The sequence below is a fragment of the Rattus norvegicus genome, chromosome 3 (assembly GCF_021556685.1).
Source record: "Rattus norvegicus strain SHRSP/BbbUtx chromosome 3, alternate assembly SHRSP_T2T, whole genome shotgun sequence".
NCBI lineage: Eukaryota > Metazoa > Chordata > Mammalia > Rodentia > Muridae > Rattus > Rattus norvegicus.
Window position 1 is genome coordinate 154245332 of NC_141536.1, and position 15948 is coordinate 154261279.

A 15948-nucleotide genomic window follows, 5' to 3' on the forward strand; every position below is an offset into this window, starting at 1 on the left:
CTGTTTGACTGACAGGTCTCAGGTATATAAACCTTGGTTTGCTACAGGTATCCTTTCCCATGATACATCTGGCTTAATCATATGCATGCCCAGTCATGCATAGGCATAAGATGGTAATTAGAAGATTTCTTTTTACCCCCAAAAGGTCACTCAGAGGACATGTTCCCTTACTGTGCATGTACCAAAAACCAATCCAGATTGGACCACGGCCCCTAGTTCCAGGATGAGTTTGGCCGCAAAAGGGAGTTACTGTGAGGTTGCTAGGGAGTTACTAGGGGAGGGTGAGGAGGAGTGACAGGTTGCTTTGTCTGGTAAGGAGCGCCTGTGTAGTTCTGTGCAGGATGTGGTGGGGGATGGGAGTGGTGGCTCAGCTATTCTGCAAACTAAGTGTCCCACAGGTGCTGGGGTCACAGGGGCATCCAGCTTAGAGTCTCATTCTTCTGTTGTTTTGTCTTATTTGAGACGGAGTCTCCTGTAGCCCAGGCTATCCTTGAACTCAAGATGTAGGCAAGGCATGGCCTTGAATTCCCATCCTCCTGCCTCCACCTTCAGTGCTGAGATTATAGGAATGGGTCTCTACACTAGCCTTCCTTCCGCCTCTTTCCAGAGTCTTCTGGTGCTCTTGGGTTCAGCAGCCTGAGGCCTCTGGACAGTTACTATTCCTTACTTAAAGGGCAAGGAAGAAGCAGCGGGGAGAACCCTGCCCCTCTCTGTCTGGGCTCTTGGTGTGGCTGTGGATCCAGATCTGCACGTCCCTTCCCCGAGGAGCTCCTCTTCCCTGTCCAGAAGACAAATGGAGACACCTGGCCAAGTATTTTGGAATCGGCTTTCAAGGGAGTGTCAGGCTTGACCGCTCTTTAATCCTCATAATCTTGTCCAGAACATTTACCGAACACACAGCCCTTCTCACTTAGCAACTTCAAAATCATTTTCTTTCGAGAAAGAACACGGAGTCTAGTTAACTTCTCTTCCTGATCTTGGACAACCGTTGGCACTCTGCTTCTCTGAATGTAGTCTCCGAGCACTGGTCTCAACAAAGGAGAGGAACAGGGGGCTGGTGGGAAACAGGGATGGAGAGGAGCTACTGGCAGGAAGATGGGCTCCTAGATCCAGAGTTGAAGGGTGAACCTGACTCATGTCACTCTTCCTGAGGATTCCTCGAGTTAAATGGAAAGGTCATCTCTAGGTCCCATCAGGAGCAAACACAGGACTCATTGTGGCTCTGAGGTGTCCTTTCCACACCCTTCAAGATCATTTATCCCTCGGCCTCAGGTATAACAATAAAAGGTTAGGGTGACTTTTTGTCTCACAAGTTCACATAAATGTTAATGGCATCATGGGGCTGGAGAGATGGCTCAGTGGTTAAGAACATTGGCTGCTCCTCTAGGACCTGAGTTCAGTTCCCACCACCCACATGGTGGCTCACAATCATTGGTCCTAGGGATCTGATGCCCTCTTCTGATCTCCAAGGATACCAGGCATACATATGGTGCACAGACAGACATACAAGGAAAACACTCATGTACAAAAGACACCAAATCTAAAAAGAGTTCTTAATCTAATGGTGCCAATAATTGTAAGCTCTAACTGGGGTGGCTAGCCTCTTTCCCCAGTATTTGTTGCACGAGAAGAACATTTTGCTCATGTGCACACACATGCACACACATATGTGCACACATGCAGGCTTTTAGTGTTTTCCACAAAACTCCACTTTTGAAACTGTCTAAAGCACCTGACATTTTTCCACCTACTCCAGTAGTTTGATTGACAGATCCCACTGGCTCTCAGCTCTCTGCTAAGAAATGGTCTCTAACACTTTCCTCTTCCCAGCCACTTTGAAAGACATGCTGCTCTAACAGGTGTTAACAGCTGTGCGGGTGCCAACAGTGGGCAGAGGACTCTAGGCAGCCCGCTGCACAGAGAAATGTCTAAACACCTGTCCAGACCCAAAAGAACAAACACACCAGGCCAGAACTTCTTTCCTGTGGTTTAATGTGCTCCATGGTACTCAAGAGAAAGTTGGAAGGTTGTTTTTAATTTGTTAAACCACCTCCCTCAGCCAGTAAGAGAATGCTAAGTTCTCAAGAAGAGATTTAAGATTTTCTGTCCAGTCAGATAACATCTGACAAAATTAGAAGCTCATGGGGTTGGGGATTTAGCTTGCCTAGGAAGCACAAGGCCCTGGGTTCGATCCCCTTTAACCCAACTATTCCCCAACTAGGAATTTATCCTAAAGACAACTCCCACATAAATACAAACACTTAAGAAACAGAACCCTGGGGTTGGGGATTTAGCTCAGTGGTAGAGCGCTTGCCTAGTAAGCGCAAGGCCCTGGGTTCGGTTCTCAGCTCCGAAAAAAAGAAAAAGAAAAAAAAGAATCCTTATTGCGGTTAATATCAGAGCAAAAGACTACAAGGAATTTAGTAGTGCTTAGCAGGACTCTTATTAGGTAATCAGTGATGCAACCACCAGTAGAATACTATGCAGCTCTGAAAAAAAGGAGCGCAGTGACATCATACAATGATGTCTGCCTAAACCGCCCTTTTTGAACTGCTATCATAGGTGGAGAGAAGTAAAGCAAATGAAAATCCAGGCACCCTGTCTCGCACCTACAAACTCAGCACTCAGGAGGCTACAGCAGGAGGATTACCAGGAGTTCAAGGCTAGCCTGAGTTACCCACTAAGTTCCTGGCCAGGTTGAACCACAGAGTGAGACTGTTTCTTGCCTCACCCTCGTGGGGAGGAAAGAGAAAATAAAAGGTTTCTGTGTGAAACCTGTCCCCAGAGTTTTCTTCAATAGAAGAGTAGGTTGGCATCCATGTTTACATAGGAAGTTTCTGGAAAGGTGCAGAGCAACCATCCGTGATCCATTTCTCTGGAGAAGAAAACTGGGGATGTGGCATGGAAGGGAAAGGCTGTGATAACAGGCGGTCTGTACAGCACATCTCAGCAGCAGTGTGCTCCCTCCGGCAGCATGCAGGACAAGCGTTCCCTGAAAGACTCACATTCTGGACCAGATAGCAGGTTCTGGCTCAGCTGGCCTCCAAGACGGAGAGCCCGGCCTCTGGTGGCAGAAGAATTAAATCACTAATAAGTAGCAAATGCTTCTGGAACTTTCTCAAACATTTGACATCTCAATGCCACTTCTGTGCAACCTGGAGGTCAAGGAATCCAAAGGAAGTTTAAAAGTGCTTTGAATCGGGGTTGGGGATTTAGCTCAGTGGTAGAGCGCTTGCCTAGCAAGCGCAAGGCCCTGGATTCGGTTCCCAGCTCCGAAAAAAAGAAAAAAAAAAGTGCTTTGAATTGAACGAAATAAAAACACGACATATCACAATTTATGGAATATCGTTAAAACAGCAAAGGGAAATAACATAGTTGTTAGAAAAGAAGAAAAGGGATTACAGACACAGCCCCTCATCTTGTTTAATTTCTAAAAAAATATCTATTCGTTTCCATTTTGGGGGGTGTGTGAGTGCTTGCTTTTCTTTGTCTTTGGGTCACATGTGCGCCAAGCCCATGGAGGCCAGTGGAGGATATGAGACGCCTGGGACTGGAGCCACAGATGTCTATGAGCTGCCATATGGTGCTGGGAATTGAACCCAGGTTCTCTGGAAGAGCAATACTTTTAACTGCTGAGCCCTCTCTCCAGCCCCAAGACCTCGTCTACCTTAAGAAACTCTCAAAAAGGGCTGGAGAGATGGCTCAGCGGTTAAGAGCACTGACTGCTCTTCCAGAGGTCCTGAGTTCAATTCCCAGCAACCACATGGTGGCTCACAACCATCTGTCATGGGATCTGATGCCCTCTTCTGGTGTGTCTGAAGATAGCTACAGTGTACTCACATACATTAAATAGATAAATCTTTAAAAAAAGAAAAAGGAACTCTCAAAAGAGACAAAATAAGCCCAAAGTAAGCAGAGGCACAAAAATAAGAGACCAGAGTGGAGGGGACCAATGAAAGGCAAAAACAGAATAAAGGGGGGACCACAAAGGAGAGGGGTGATGTCATTGTGATTGTGCTTGAGTTGATAACTTAGATAAAATGTGGAGTCCATGTAAGAGAAACTCCCTGCCTCACACAAGAAGCAAGTGGTTCCTTACACAGCCGTGTAGCCAATGAGACGCCAACGCCGATGGCAGTGGCGGTGGTGGTATGGGTGTCGTTGAAGATGAACAGAGCAAGAGCTGGGGAATGGCTCTGTTGGTTAGCCTACTGAAGGAAGCACTAGGCTCCATCATAGTACCACATAAAGCTGGGTGTAGTGGTGCACATGTGTAATTTGCACACGTGTAATTTCAGTACTGGGGAGCTGGAGGCAGGGGGATCAGGAGTTCAAACTCATCCTTGGCTATGTAATGAAGTGTACTCCAGCTTGGGTTACAGGAGACCGTGCCTCAAAGGAAAACAGAAGTCACAAGGAAAATACCATCCCCAGAAGGCTTTGCTGGTTAATTCTGAACATTTTAATAAGAACCACAAGTTCTACACAAACTTCTAAGAGAATTAAAGTTAAGTGCATCCTGAGACACCCTCTGAGGGCATCACAAGCTGGAAGCTGAAACCAACAAGGCCATGAGAAGGAAACCCCAGGCCACACATGTCATAAACAGAGATACGTCTAAAGAAAGCGATAGTATGCCAAGACTAAGCTTTTACTGATTGGGCCTTTATCCTAAAGATGCAAAAACTGGTTTAAAATTGGAATTCAATTTATATAATGTGTGATATTTGCAAGCTGAAGGGTGCTTAACATTTCAAAACCTACAAATCAGGTGGGGAGGGAGAGAGAGACAGAGACAGAGACAGAGACAGAGACAGAGATAGAGACAGAGACAGAGAGAGGGGAGGAGAGAGAGAGAGAGAGAGACAGAGACAGAGACAGAGACAGAGACAGAGAGACAGAGACAGAGAGACAGAGACAGAGAGAGAGGCTCTACCTCAGCCACATCTGGCTTTTGAATGTTTATTCCTTCCCAGGTGGAGGTCACCTGTCAGCTCTCAGTGGGGCAGAGCTTAGAGGTGGGGTTTTAGGGGGTGATTAAGTTATGAGGACAGAGCCCTGAGGAATGGGATTGTCCCGGTAAGAACCAGTAAGAGAGCTGATCTCTCTCCTGTGGAAGACATGACAAAAACCTACCCATGAGCAGGGCATGGTAGTGCCTTCCTTTAATGGAAGCATTCGGGAGGCAGAGACAGTTGGATCTCTGTAAATTTGAGGCCACCCTGATCTACAAAGAGAGTTCCAGGACAGCCAGGGCTACACAGAGAAACCTGTCTCAAGGAAAACAAAACAAGTAAACCAAAAACAAACAGCAAAACCCTACCCACAGACAAGTGCAGCGACTTCACCAGGAACTGGACCTGCTGACATCTTAACCTTGGACTGTCCCGTTTCCGGAACACTTGCAGGGCTGGAGAGGTGTCTCAGCAGTTAAGACAGCGCTGTTTGTGTACAAGACCCAAGTTCGGTTCCCAGCACCCATTTGAGCAGCTCACAACCACCTGAAACTCGAGCTCAGGGGATCTCTCTCTCTCTCTCTCTCTCTCTCTCTCTCTCTCTCTCTCTCTCTCTCTGTCTCTCTCTCTCTCTCTCTCTCTCTCTCTGTCTCTCTCTCTCTCTCTGTGTGTGAGAGAGAGACAGAGACAGAGACAGAGACAGAGAGACATGACAGAGACAGACAGACAGACAGACAGAGAGAGAAGACAGAGAGAGAGAGAGAGAGAGAGAGAGAGAGAGAGAGAGAGAGAGAGATGATCTTTTTAACCTTAAAGAATACACTTGTATCATGTGAGTCAGCAATCCGTGCTGGGTTGTAAAGCTTCAACGGATCAGCAGACACCATGAGACGTTACAACGTGAACTGATTCTCAGTAGTGAGGAGCGAAGCCTGGGCCTGGAGCCTGCTCGACAAGTGTTTTCACTGAGCTGCACCCCAGTCCTCTTTTTCTTTTTTTTTTTTTTTTTAATTTTGAGACAAAGTCTCACTAACTTGCAGTTGCTGGCCTTGAACTTACTCTGTAGCTCAGGACCATCTCAAACTTTTAATCCCCCTGCTTCCACCTCCCAAGTAGCTGAGGTTACATCCATACCACCAGGACCAACTAAGATATCTGCTCTTACTGCTTTGATCAAGTATCTGAGGTTAGAAGAAATTCTTCCTCTTGAAGAAAGCTGTTTCTGACTCTGTTCTGGGGTCCGGTGCTGGCTGGTGGGAAGAGGCCCCTCCATCCCTGACATCACACTGGGTTTCTTCTCTCCTGTGTCTGTGAGTCGCTAAGGAGCTCTATAAATATTAGAGAAACAAAATTGAGTCCCTTGGGTCTTAGGGGAAAATAGGAGGCAGAATTCAGCCCATTCCCAAATGCATTCGGTCCAAGCCGACCCTCCCTCCCACTGTGCTCTCTGAGAACTAGAGGAGAACTGGTCTCTGCAGGACATGTTCAGAGGCTAAAACTGTTTTGTGAGAAAATGGGACGGGATGTCCTCGTAGGGTCCAAGAGGGTCTACGGTTATGCTGCTGAGGACAGGCCCAGATCTTGCCACTAATCTGTAGGGACCCCAGGCAAGTTCAACAAAATCATTAAGCCACAAATACCCATGTGATTGGGGGTGGGAGGGTCCCTGGAAACCAGCTATGTGAGGCTGTATTTCTACATTGCCATAATGCCATCCCAGAGACTTGTAACTTTATAAAGAAGAAAGGTTTATCTAGCTTACAGCCTGGAGGGACCCCAGACCTTTCCAAGTGTGTCCCCAGTGGACCTGAGGACCTCTTACTGGCTCCACCCTTGAAAAGCCCCACAATTACCACTCTAGGGATTAAGCCCCAAAGCATGAACTTGAAATCTAATTGCTGGAAGCTCATCTCCTTGTGGGCTTACATTTTCATCTTTCCATCCACGGAGGAGTCTTTAAGCCGTTGGCATGGGCTGCTCACTGTAACAGTCCTGACCTCCTTCACTTCTTCCAGATCTTTGAGCAGATACCCCTTCCCTCACAGACCGTTCATGTAACACCCCTACCACCACCCTACACCCTACGTGCGCATTTGTGTGCAGAAACCAGATGACGGCCTCAGATCCCACCCTCAAAAATGCTGTTTCACTTCCTTTGAGACAAAGTCACTCAACAGGCCTGGAGCTCACAAGTTAGGCTAGAGTAGCTGGCCTGCTAGCACTGAGCCAGACCTGTCTCTGTCTTCCCTAGCACTGAGATCGCCCCATGGAATCGAACTCAGGTCCTCAGGCCTACATGGCAGGCATTTTACCAGTTGAGCTATGCTCCCTGCCTTTGCCGGAGTTTTTAAAGTGCTTGATCCTCTAGACGGGGCCCAGAACCTGAAACAGGGCTTCTTAATGTCTATGACTGGAAGAAAGTCATCATGGCATGGATGGCAGTGACCAGCGGTTTAATCTTACAATCTTGACCTCTGGTGCTGTCTTTAGGGTCTCTTTTGAGGACTGCATAATGAAGTAGAAGAGACACCCAGCCAAGAATCTGACCTTTATATCATCCTGTCTCTCCCCAGGAGACTACAACACACACAACGGACCCTCCACGCCAGCAAAGGAGGGTGACACAGACAGGCCACATCGGGCCTCGGATGGGAAACTACGGGGCCGGTCAAAGAGGAGTAGTGACCCCTCCCCAGCAGGAGACAATGAAATTGAGGTAACTAGGGGGTGTCTTTGGTTGGGGGGGGACTGATCTATATCTGTAGCCCGAATGGAGGCTGAGGGCTGAGGCTCTCTAAGCCTTTAGTCAGTTGTACTTTCTAAGTACAACCCAGCGACAGAGCTTCACTACCCAGGGGGAGAAACGCAGAAGAATTAGATTGACTGTATAGAGTCCTGCTGGGTGACTAAACTGGGGAAGGACAGCCTGAGACCAGCATGGACCATGCTTCTCACACCTCGGTGGCATCTGAGTCCCCTGGGGAATCATGGGGCCCTCTCAGAGGCTCTAATTCCATAGGTCCTGGGCAAGCCAGAGAAGTGGGTATATAACAGGTCCCTTAAGCTGCTGAACCCCAAAGGGGCTATACCCTGAGAGCCTCTGGTTAGGAAGATAACAGGCAGGATCTTTCAACTAGAGTACGATGATAAGGCCATGTACCAGGTCTCATCCCGGACAAGTAACTATAGGTGGGGGCAGTTTAGGAAGTCCACCTTGTCCCAACCTGGGGCTGGCCCAAGGTCTCCATCCTCAGTGTGGCCCTAGCAGCTCAGGCAGGGATGTTCCAAGGCTGGGGACAAAAACATCTGCAGAACTGGAAGGGACCTTCTTCCTCAAGCTGAATGCCAGGCCCGTTTGGTCACACTGCCTGATGTGGGAACCCCAGGTCCCAGTGGTTCCAGTGTGCAGCAAGAGCTGAGGAGGCTGGTCTGGGGGGCATGATGGCATTTGTCAGATATGAGCATCTTTCCTGAGCCAGCCTGACCAGGGGAGGAAGACGGGGGGGGGGGGGGGGGGGACAGGCCCCGTGAGTGCCCTTGAGATAGACCCAAGGTACACAGGGAAGCAAGCAAGTTCAAGGGTCTACCCTGCTCTATTTGCTAGCTGCCATGTGCTTTGGGGCTTGGGTAGCATCAGGAAAGATGGGATTTGTGCCCAGCATGTCAAATATACGAGGGTACCTTTGCCTTCCTGGGCACAAACTCAGACCGTGTGAGCATCCTGGTCATTCCTTAATGTCTTGGACTCTGTCTATCTAATAATAGGCTGGTAGAAACCCATTTCATTACTGAGCCCAGCCCAGCTCCCAGAAATATATGAGAGTCCCAATGTTTGCTTGGTCTCGGTACATAGAAGCACAAAGCTTGGTCACTGCCATCGTCCCCAGCACTGAGGCCTACCGGCTTAGTGAGAGGCCAGCTGCCTCACTGCTGCCAGATTGTGCAGTAGCCATGAAAATCCCTGTTGAGTATAAGGACATTGGAGTATCAGCCACCGGCCTTTGGTGGCAAAAAGAGGAACCACGGAACCTACAGGATAAGAGGGACATGTTGACCAGGCTGCAACAGCCAAGGGGAACCTGAAGGGATGTCTCCACCAATAAAAAGCTTTGTACACAAGGGCCTGAGTTTAAATCCCCGGCATCCATGTACTAAGCCAGACTGGGGGTGGGGCAGGCTCAGGACAGAAGCAAGCAGATCCCTGGTATTTGGTGAGCATATATTCTAGCCAATCAGTGACCTCCAGAGTCAATGGGAGGCCCTATCTCAAAAGGTAAAAGGTAGAAAAACAACTAAAAAAAGACATTTGAGTTTGCTATCTGGCCTCCACATGCATAAACACACATCTGCACACTCATACACACACACACACACACACACACACACACACACACACACACACACAAAGGATTAAAGAAATACAAACCGCAGGGAACTACCAAGGACTGTCAGGGTGATGTCCCACCAGGGAGCAGGCAGAGAACCTAACACCACTTGACCCAAGGTCAGACCAGCTTAAGTGTTAGCCTCACCCCTTCATTGATGCCCTCTAGGGAGGGGGATGAGGATGCCCTCCTCAGAAGACCTGTGGGTACCCAGGCCAGGAGCACCCCACTACTAAGGCACCTAGTACCACCTGTGCCACTGGTGTGGCTTCAACGATGGCTTGTGGCTTTGCTGTTCAGTCCTGGAAAATACTGTCCTTGTGAGCCTCATTCTCGTCCCTGCTCTAAATCGACAACAAATGGCACACTCTAGGTCTCTGCCAGGGAGAACTACCCTCAGCTTGGGCCTCAGCATCCCCGCCCTCAGGCCCCACCCCCTTCACTATGAGATGGGCTTTCACTGCGTTGCCCAGGATGGTCTCAAAGTCCTACCTCAGTCTCCCAAACGGCTTTGAGCCCAAAGGGATGCGACTGTATCCAGCCGTGTATCCCAGGCCGACCTGTGTTCCTCCTGCCTCAGTTTCCCAATGTGTGCCCAGTACCCTGCTTCTGTTCCTATATTCAAAGGTGGGGTAGGGCTTGAGACAGGGTTGTGCTACACAGTCCAGGCTGACCTCAAGTTTCAAATCCTTTCACCCACCTCAGCCTCCTGATGCTGGGATTCTAGGCAAGTACCATTGTGCATGGCTTCCCCTCAGTCCTAAAGCTACCCTTCTCACTGAATTAGGGGCACCCTTACATTCCCTTCAGTGGGGTTTGGGTCTGTTTCAAAAGGCTCCTGTTGTCTGTAGCTTTCCTCTCTCCTGAATTCCTGCATGACCCCAACAGTTCAAAACTGCATAGAGTAGCCTAGGTGGCTGTTAATATTCCCTCCTAACCTGCTGTGGCTTCTGCTCTTAGGGAGACGTTTTTCCATGCCACTAGGAGGGGTGGGAGGGCCAGAGCTTGGAAGTGGGGTTCACAGGGAAATATTATTCTGGAAACACCTGCTTCTTGCGGGCAGGGGTTGGCGGGGGAGGAGAATGGGCAACCGAGGTGTGAGCACTGCCTTGCTTCTGAGTTTACTGTCAGCAGGCTCGTTCACACCTCTCAGGTCTCTGGCAGTTTCCTGAAGGGCAGACCCCCACGAGAGAGGCCTGTGCTGAAGCTGAAGTTCTGAGCACGTGTTAGACGGAAACCCTTGGGCTACCGGTGCCAGCAACCAGCTTGAGCCGTCTGGCGTGTGAAAACGGAGTCTGTATAAAGGATGCAGAACCCTCTTGGAACTTAAAGATGGTGGAAAGCCAGGCAGTGGGGCATCAGAGAGGTGATAGGGCCAGCCTGCAAAGTGCAACAAGGAAACTGTTGGGCCTCTCGCCTCGTGTGCGGAAGGAGCTAAAAGCCCCCCGTGCTATGCGTTTTCAACAGCCCTGCCCTGTACAGTGCTCCTCAGACCCCTCCAGTTTCCCCCAGTTCTCACTGAAGCCAAGTCCTGGGGTAGCTTTGGGCTCGTCTCTATCTCCATTGAGCCTTTTCTTCCCCTCAGGACACTTGGCTACTGACAGCCCCCAGACATGAGACTATGGCTTTCTTTCAGACCCCAAATTTAAATCTTAGATCTATCTGGGGTAGTTAGGGATCCACTCATCCCAAGTTGTAGTAGCCATGGACAGAGACCTGCAAAATGTCCCCAGGAGCTCACTCGCTAGGGACCTTAGGCTGAGAGTCAGTGAGGCAAGAAGATGAAGCTAGGTCTGCTTGAGGGAAAGTTCAGTGGGTAAATCATTGGAGCCTGAAGACATTCACAAACTGCTTTTTAATTCTGCAATTAAAACTTGTAAGTTGGGCTGGAGAGATGGCTCAGTGGTTAAGAGCACTGACTGCTCTTCCAGAGGTACTGAGTTCAAATCCCAGCAACCACATGGTGGCTCACAACCATCTGTAATAAGATCTGATGCCCTCTTCTGGTTTATCTGAAGACAGCTACAGTGTACTCATATGCATAAAATAAATAAATAAATCTTTAAAAAAAAAAACTTGTAAGTTAAATTGATCCAAGGCATTGCGCTCAACAAAACGCCTTCTCCAAGGGAATGCATACCTAACTTTTTTTTACACAGCCTATATGGCCCACAATAAGAATACACTCGCTCCTGGAGAGATGGCTCAGCAGTTAAGAGCACCGGCTACACTTCCAGAGGACCCAGGCTCAATTCCCAGTACCCACCCCGTAGTTCATAACTGTCTGTAACTCCAGTTCAAGGGATACGGCACACTCATACACAGAGACATGCTCACACAGAGACATGCTCACACACAGAGACATGCTCACGAGAGGCAGAGGCAAGCAGATCTCTAAGTTTGAGTCCAACCTGGTCCACAGAATGAGTTCCAGGACAGCCTGGGCTACACAAAGAAACACTGAGAGGCAGGGGAGAGAAACAGACAGACAGACAAACAAACAAACTCCGGACTAAGGAGGTGGCTCAGTGGGTGCTGTACTTTGTTTTCTCGTTGCTTGAGCATCATGACCATGAGGAAGGGGTTGATTAGTCTTACTCTTCACACTGAAGAAAGTCGGAGGCAGGAGGCAGGAATAGAAACCACAGAGAACACTGCCTCCTGGCTTTCTCACTGGCTCCTCCTCAGCCTCCTTATACAGCCTAAGCCCATTGCCTAGGGATGGTGCCACCCATGGTGGGCTGGGCTCTCCTACATCAGTCCTCAATCAAGACAATCTCTCACAGACATGGCCACAGGCAGGTCTTGTAAAAGCAATTCTTCAGCTGAGGTTCCTTCTTCCCAGGGGACTGGATCTAGGTCTGGTCAATCTGAAAATAAAAACTAACCAGGATAAAGCATAAAGGGTTCACTGTGTAAACTCCAGCATCCACTTAAAAGCCCGAGTGTGGCCATGCACTTCTGTAACCCTAGTGTGTTTGTTGACCAGTCAGCCTAGCCAATCAGGAAGCTCCAGGATCAGTGAGAGATTCTGTCTCAAAAAATAAGTGATAGAGGAAGACACCTGATGTTGACCACACACACACACACACATACACAGAGAGAGAGAAACACACCCTCGCGCGCGCGCGAGCACGCACGTACACAAGTGGAGAAAGTCAGATCTGCAAGGACTGGGTCAGTAAAACATCAGCTCCGTCATCTAGACCCTGGGCACCAGAGAATACTGAAGGGAGAGAACCCAAGACTTGGAGAACATTGTTTGCTAAGGAGTATTGTGTGAGCAGAGAAAATATGAATAATAATTTTGTAAGAATTTGGGGGAGTTACTCTCCACAATCCCTTCAGAAAGTACAACTTAAGGATGTACTCAGGTGAAAAACAGGGGGAGGTGGAGTGGGGGAAATTTGGAATCTAGGTAACAGTGGATTGAGTTCAGAAATGCACAGAGTGGAACTTTGAGGGCACTGCTTTCAGGAGCCCAGGGGCAATCCAGTCCACACTCCCCATCTTTGAAGATACTGTGTATGAGTGTGTGTGTGTGTGTGTGTGTGTGTATGTGTATGTGTGTATGTGAGTGTATGTGTGAGCGTGTGTGTTTGTGTGAGTGTGTGTGTGAGTGTGTGTATATGTGTGTGATACTGTGTGTGAGTGTGTATGTGTTTGTGTATGTGTGATACTGTGTATGTGCATGCATGTGTATGTGTTTGTGTATGTGTGATACTGTGTATGTGCATGCATGTGTATGTGCATGTGTGTGTGTGATACTGTGTGTGTGAGTGAGTGTGTGAGTGTGTGTGAGTGTGTGTGAGTGAGTGTATGTGTGAGTGTGTGTGAGTGTGATACTGTGTGTGAGTGTGTGTGAGTGTGTGTGAGTGTGTGTTTGTGTGTGTGAGTGTGAGTTTGTGTGTATGAGTATGTGTGTGAGTGTGTGTATGAGTATGTGTGTGAGTGTGTGTGAGTGTGTGAGTGTGTGTGATACTGTGTGTGTGAGTGTGAGTGTGTGTGAGTGTGTGTGTGTGTGAATGGGCTGTGACTGCATCTGAGGTTATAATGAAGGCACATTACAAGAAAAAGAAAACAGAAGTGACCAGCAACTCCAACAGAGGCTGGGAGTTGGTTCTACCAAGCAGGCAGGACTCACCTGGGAACACACCAGGATGATTTTCATCAGGGTGTAGACAGGAGAAAGAAGGATAGACAAGGAGACACTTGACCTTGATGGTGGACATGTTCTCCTCAAAGTGGATCTGGACTATGAGGTCGGATAGATATATTACTTCTCTCTACAGTGAACAACAACTTAAAAAAATGTATATAGCTTCTAATTATCAACATTTAAAATCAGCAAGTTAAGGCCTGCAGGGAAGCTCAGTGCGTAACAACACTTGAGACAAGCCTGATGACCTGAGTCAGATCCCTGGAACCATAGAAAGGTAGAAGGAGAGAGTACACGCAGACACACAAGGACACACACATATATACACAATGGCACAACACACATATACACACACAGAGATACATACACACATAGACACACAATGACACACATACATACACATGACATACACACACATAGACACACAATCATTCACACACACTTATACACAATGACACACACAGAGAGATGTACACATACACATAGACACAAGCACACATACAAACACACACAAACATGAACATACACATAGATGCACACACACAAACAGACACAGATGTACACACACAGAGAAACACACACATAGACACAGAAACACATATACACACACACAGAGACACATACAGACAAGCACACAAACAGACACACACACAGATGCACACACACAAACACAGAGACACAGATACACATACAGAAACACACAGAGACACAGAAACACACACAGACACACAGACATACAGACCCACACACACGGTGGTACACATGCCTACACACACTTCATACACATATAATAATAGTCTTTTTAAAAGTCCGTGTGTAGAAGACATTGATGGCTGTAAAACTAAACATGCAGAGTGGTTTGCTCACACTGACAATGGAGAAGAAAAACCAACGGAGAGTGAGAGCAGAGGCAGAGACAAGTGGGGACGCCTCAGCCCACTTGCTCCTCTGCATCAGACTGGGGATGAAGTGCAACAGTTCCATGTGTACGAATGGAAGATTCCGACGGAGTCCAAGTGTTGGCAAGTTCCTGAGGAAAGCTTCCCCTGTGTTATTTAGAACTGCAGAGTCAAATGTGTTACAAACGGAAACAGCAGTGCCAGGCTTACAGCGAGCCGTGAGCTAACTTGCCAGTCTCTCACTGTGAACAGCATCCTAAGGTTTCTTCGTGTACTTTTGAGAGAAGCTTTTGAGTGAGTCCTTTTGAGTTTTTAGGTGAAGACCCTTGGTTCCAGCTCAGGGGGAGCTGGCGGGAGTCCAAAAGTCAGCCACGATGACATACTCACATTGGAGTTCAGTGGAGGTTCAGGGCACAGCGTGGGTCCCCTGTCTGCAGACTCCTCACGGAAGACCGGGACCTGTGGACGTGAAGTAGACATAGGCGACTCCATCTTTCCTTCCTCTCTTCTATCACAGCGCGTGTTCGTCTGGGACCTGGACGAGACAATCATCATTTTCCACTCCCTGCTCACAGGAACGTTCGCATCCAGATATGGGAAGGTAAGGATTCTGCTTTGTCTTTCTCTTTAAAAAAAAAAAATCACATTTATGTGTTTGCTTACTCTGCGGGCGCCTGAGTTCCTGGGTCTCGGTGTGAACGTGTGCGGCACTGTAAGAGTGTGAAGCCCTGAGAATGGCGTGGGGGAGTCAGTTCTCGCCTGAGTGTGAGCCCCACGGATTGACCTCGGGTCAGCAGGCTTGACAGCGGGTGCCTTTACCCACTCAACCAACCTGCTAGCTTGTCTCCTTACTTTCAAAAGCAACTGTGTGCCCAGGCTGCTTGTCCTGGGAATCCCGGAGGCTCCTCGTGACCATATGCCAACACAAAGCTGACTCTTTGAGTCAGCCCGGGATTGGATGCTAAGAAATGTCCCTTTGGTCTGTGAGAATTCCGTACATTTCCTATCTGACATCTCATCCCTTTGCTCCCAAAGCATGAAGTCATCGGTGTCTATAATTACCAAAATCCTTGAGGTTTGCGTTAGAGGGCAGAGGTATACCGCATCCAGACATATAATAAACTAGAAACTGGGTCGAAGTGCTTTCCTCAGTTCTCTAGACCGAGAAACAGGCATATGGGGCCAGAGGTTGACAGTGGGTATCTGTCTCTGTTTCTCCCTCCCACTGAAGCTGGGACTCGCTTCTTTGACAGGATTGGCCCCAGCTGTCTTCCCCAGCTCTGGGGTCCCAGGTGCATGCCACCGTGCCCGGGTCTTGACCCAGTTGTCGGGGACCTTCCTCATGCTTGTGTGGGAGCACTTCACTGAGTGATCCATCTCCACAGACTGCTGTGGACTTAACGAACCACAAGCAGATGGGCAGGACATTTGTTATCTCTTCAGGGGGACCGGGAGGGGTCGAGGGTGGCACCTAAGAGGAAAGCAATAGAGGCTTGTCTGCTCCGAGGTGAGAGGCCAGGGGTAACTGCCTCTGGCACTGGTGGGGAAAG

The 15948-nt window shown here is 48.6% G+C and overlaps 1 protein-coding gene across 13 annotated transcripts in view; it reads left to right on the forward strand.

Moving 5' to 3' along the window:
* Eya2 (EYA transcriptional coactivator and phosphatase 2) overlaps positions 1-15948 on the forward strand; it is a 183612-nt gene that overhangs the window by 124850 nt on the left and 42814 nt on the right. For 6 of the 13 annotated variants that reach the window (XM_087647288.1, NM_130427.2, XM_087647291.1 and 3 more), the window contains 2 exon segments: positions 7529-7671; positions 14916-14999. In XM_087647288.1, coding sequence (XP_087503414.1) covers positions 7529-7671; positions 14916-14999 — 227 coding nt within the window. 13 annotated transcript variants of the gene reach the window in all.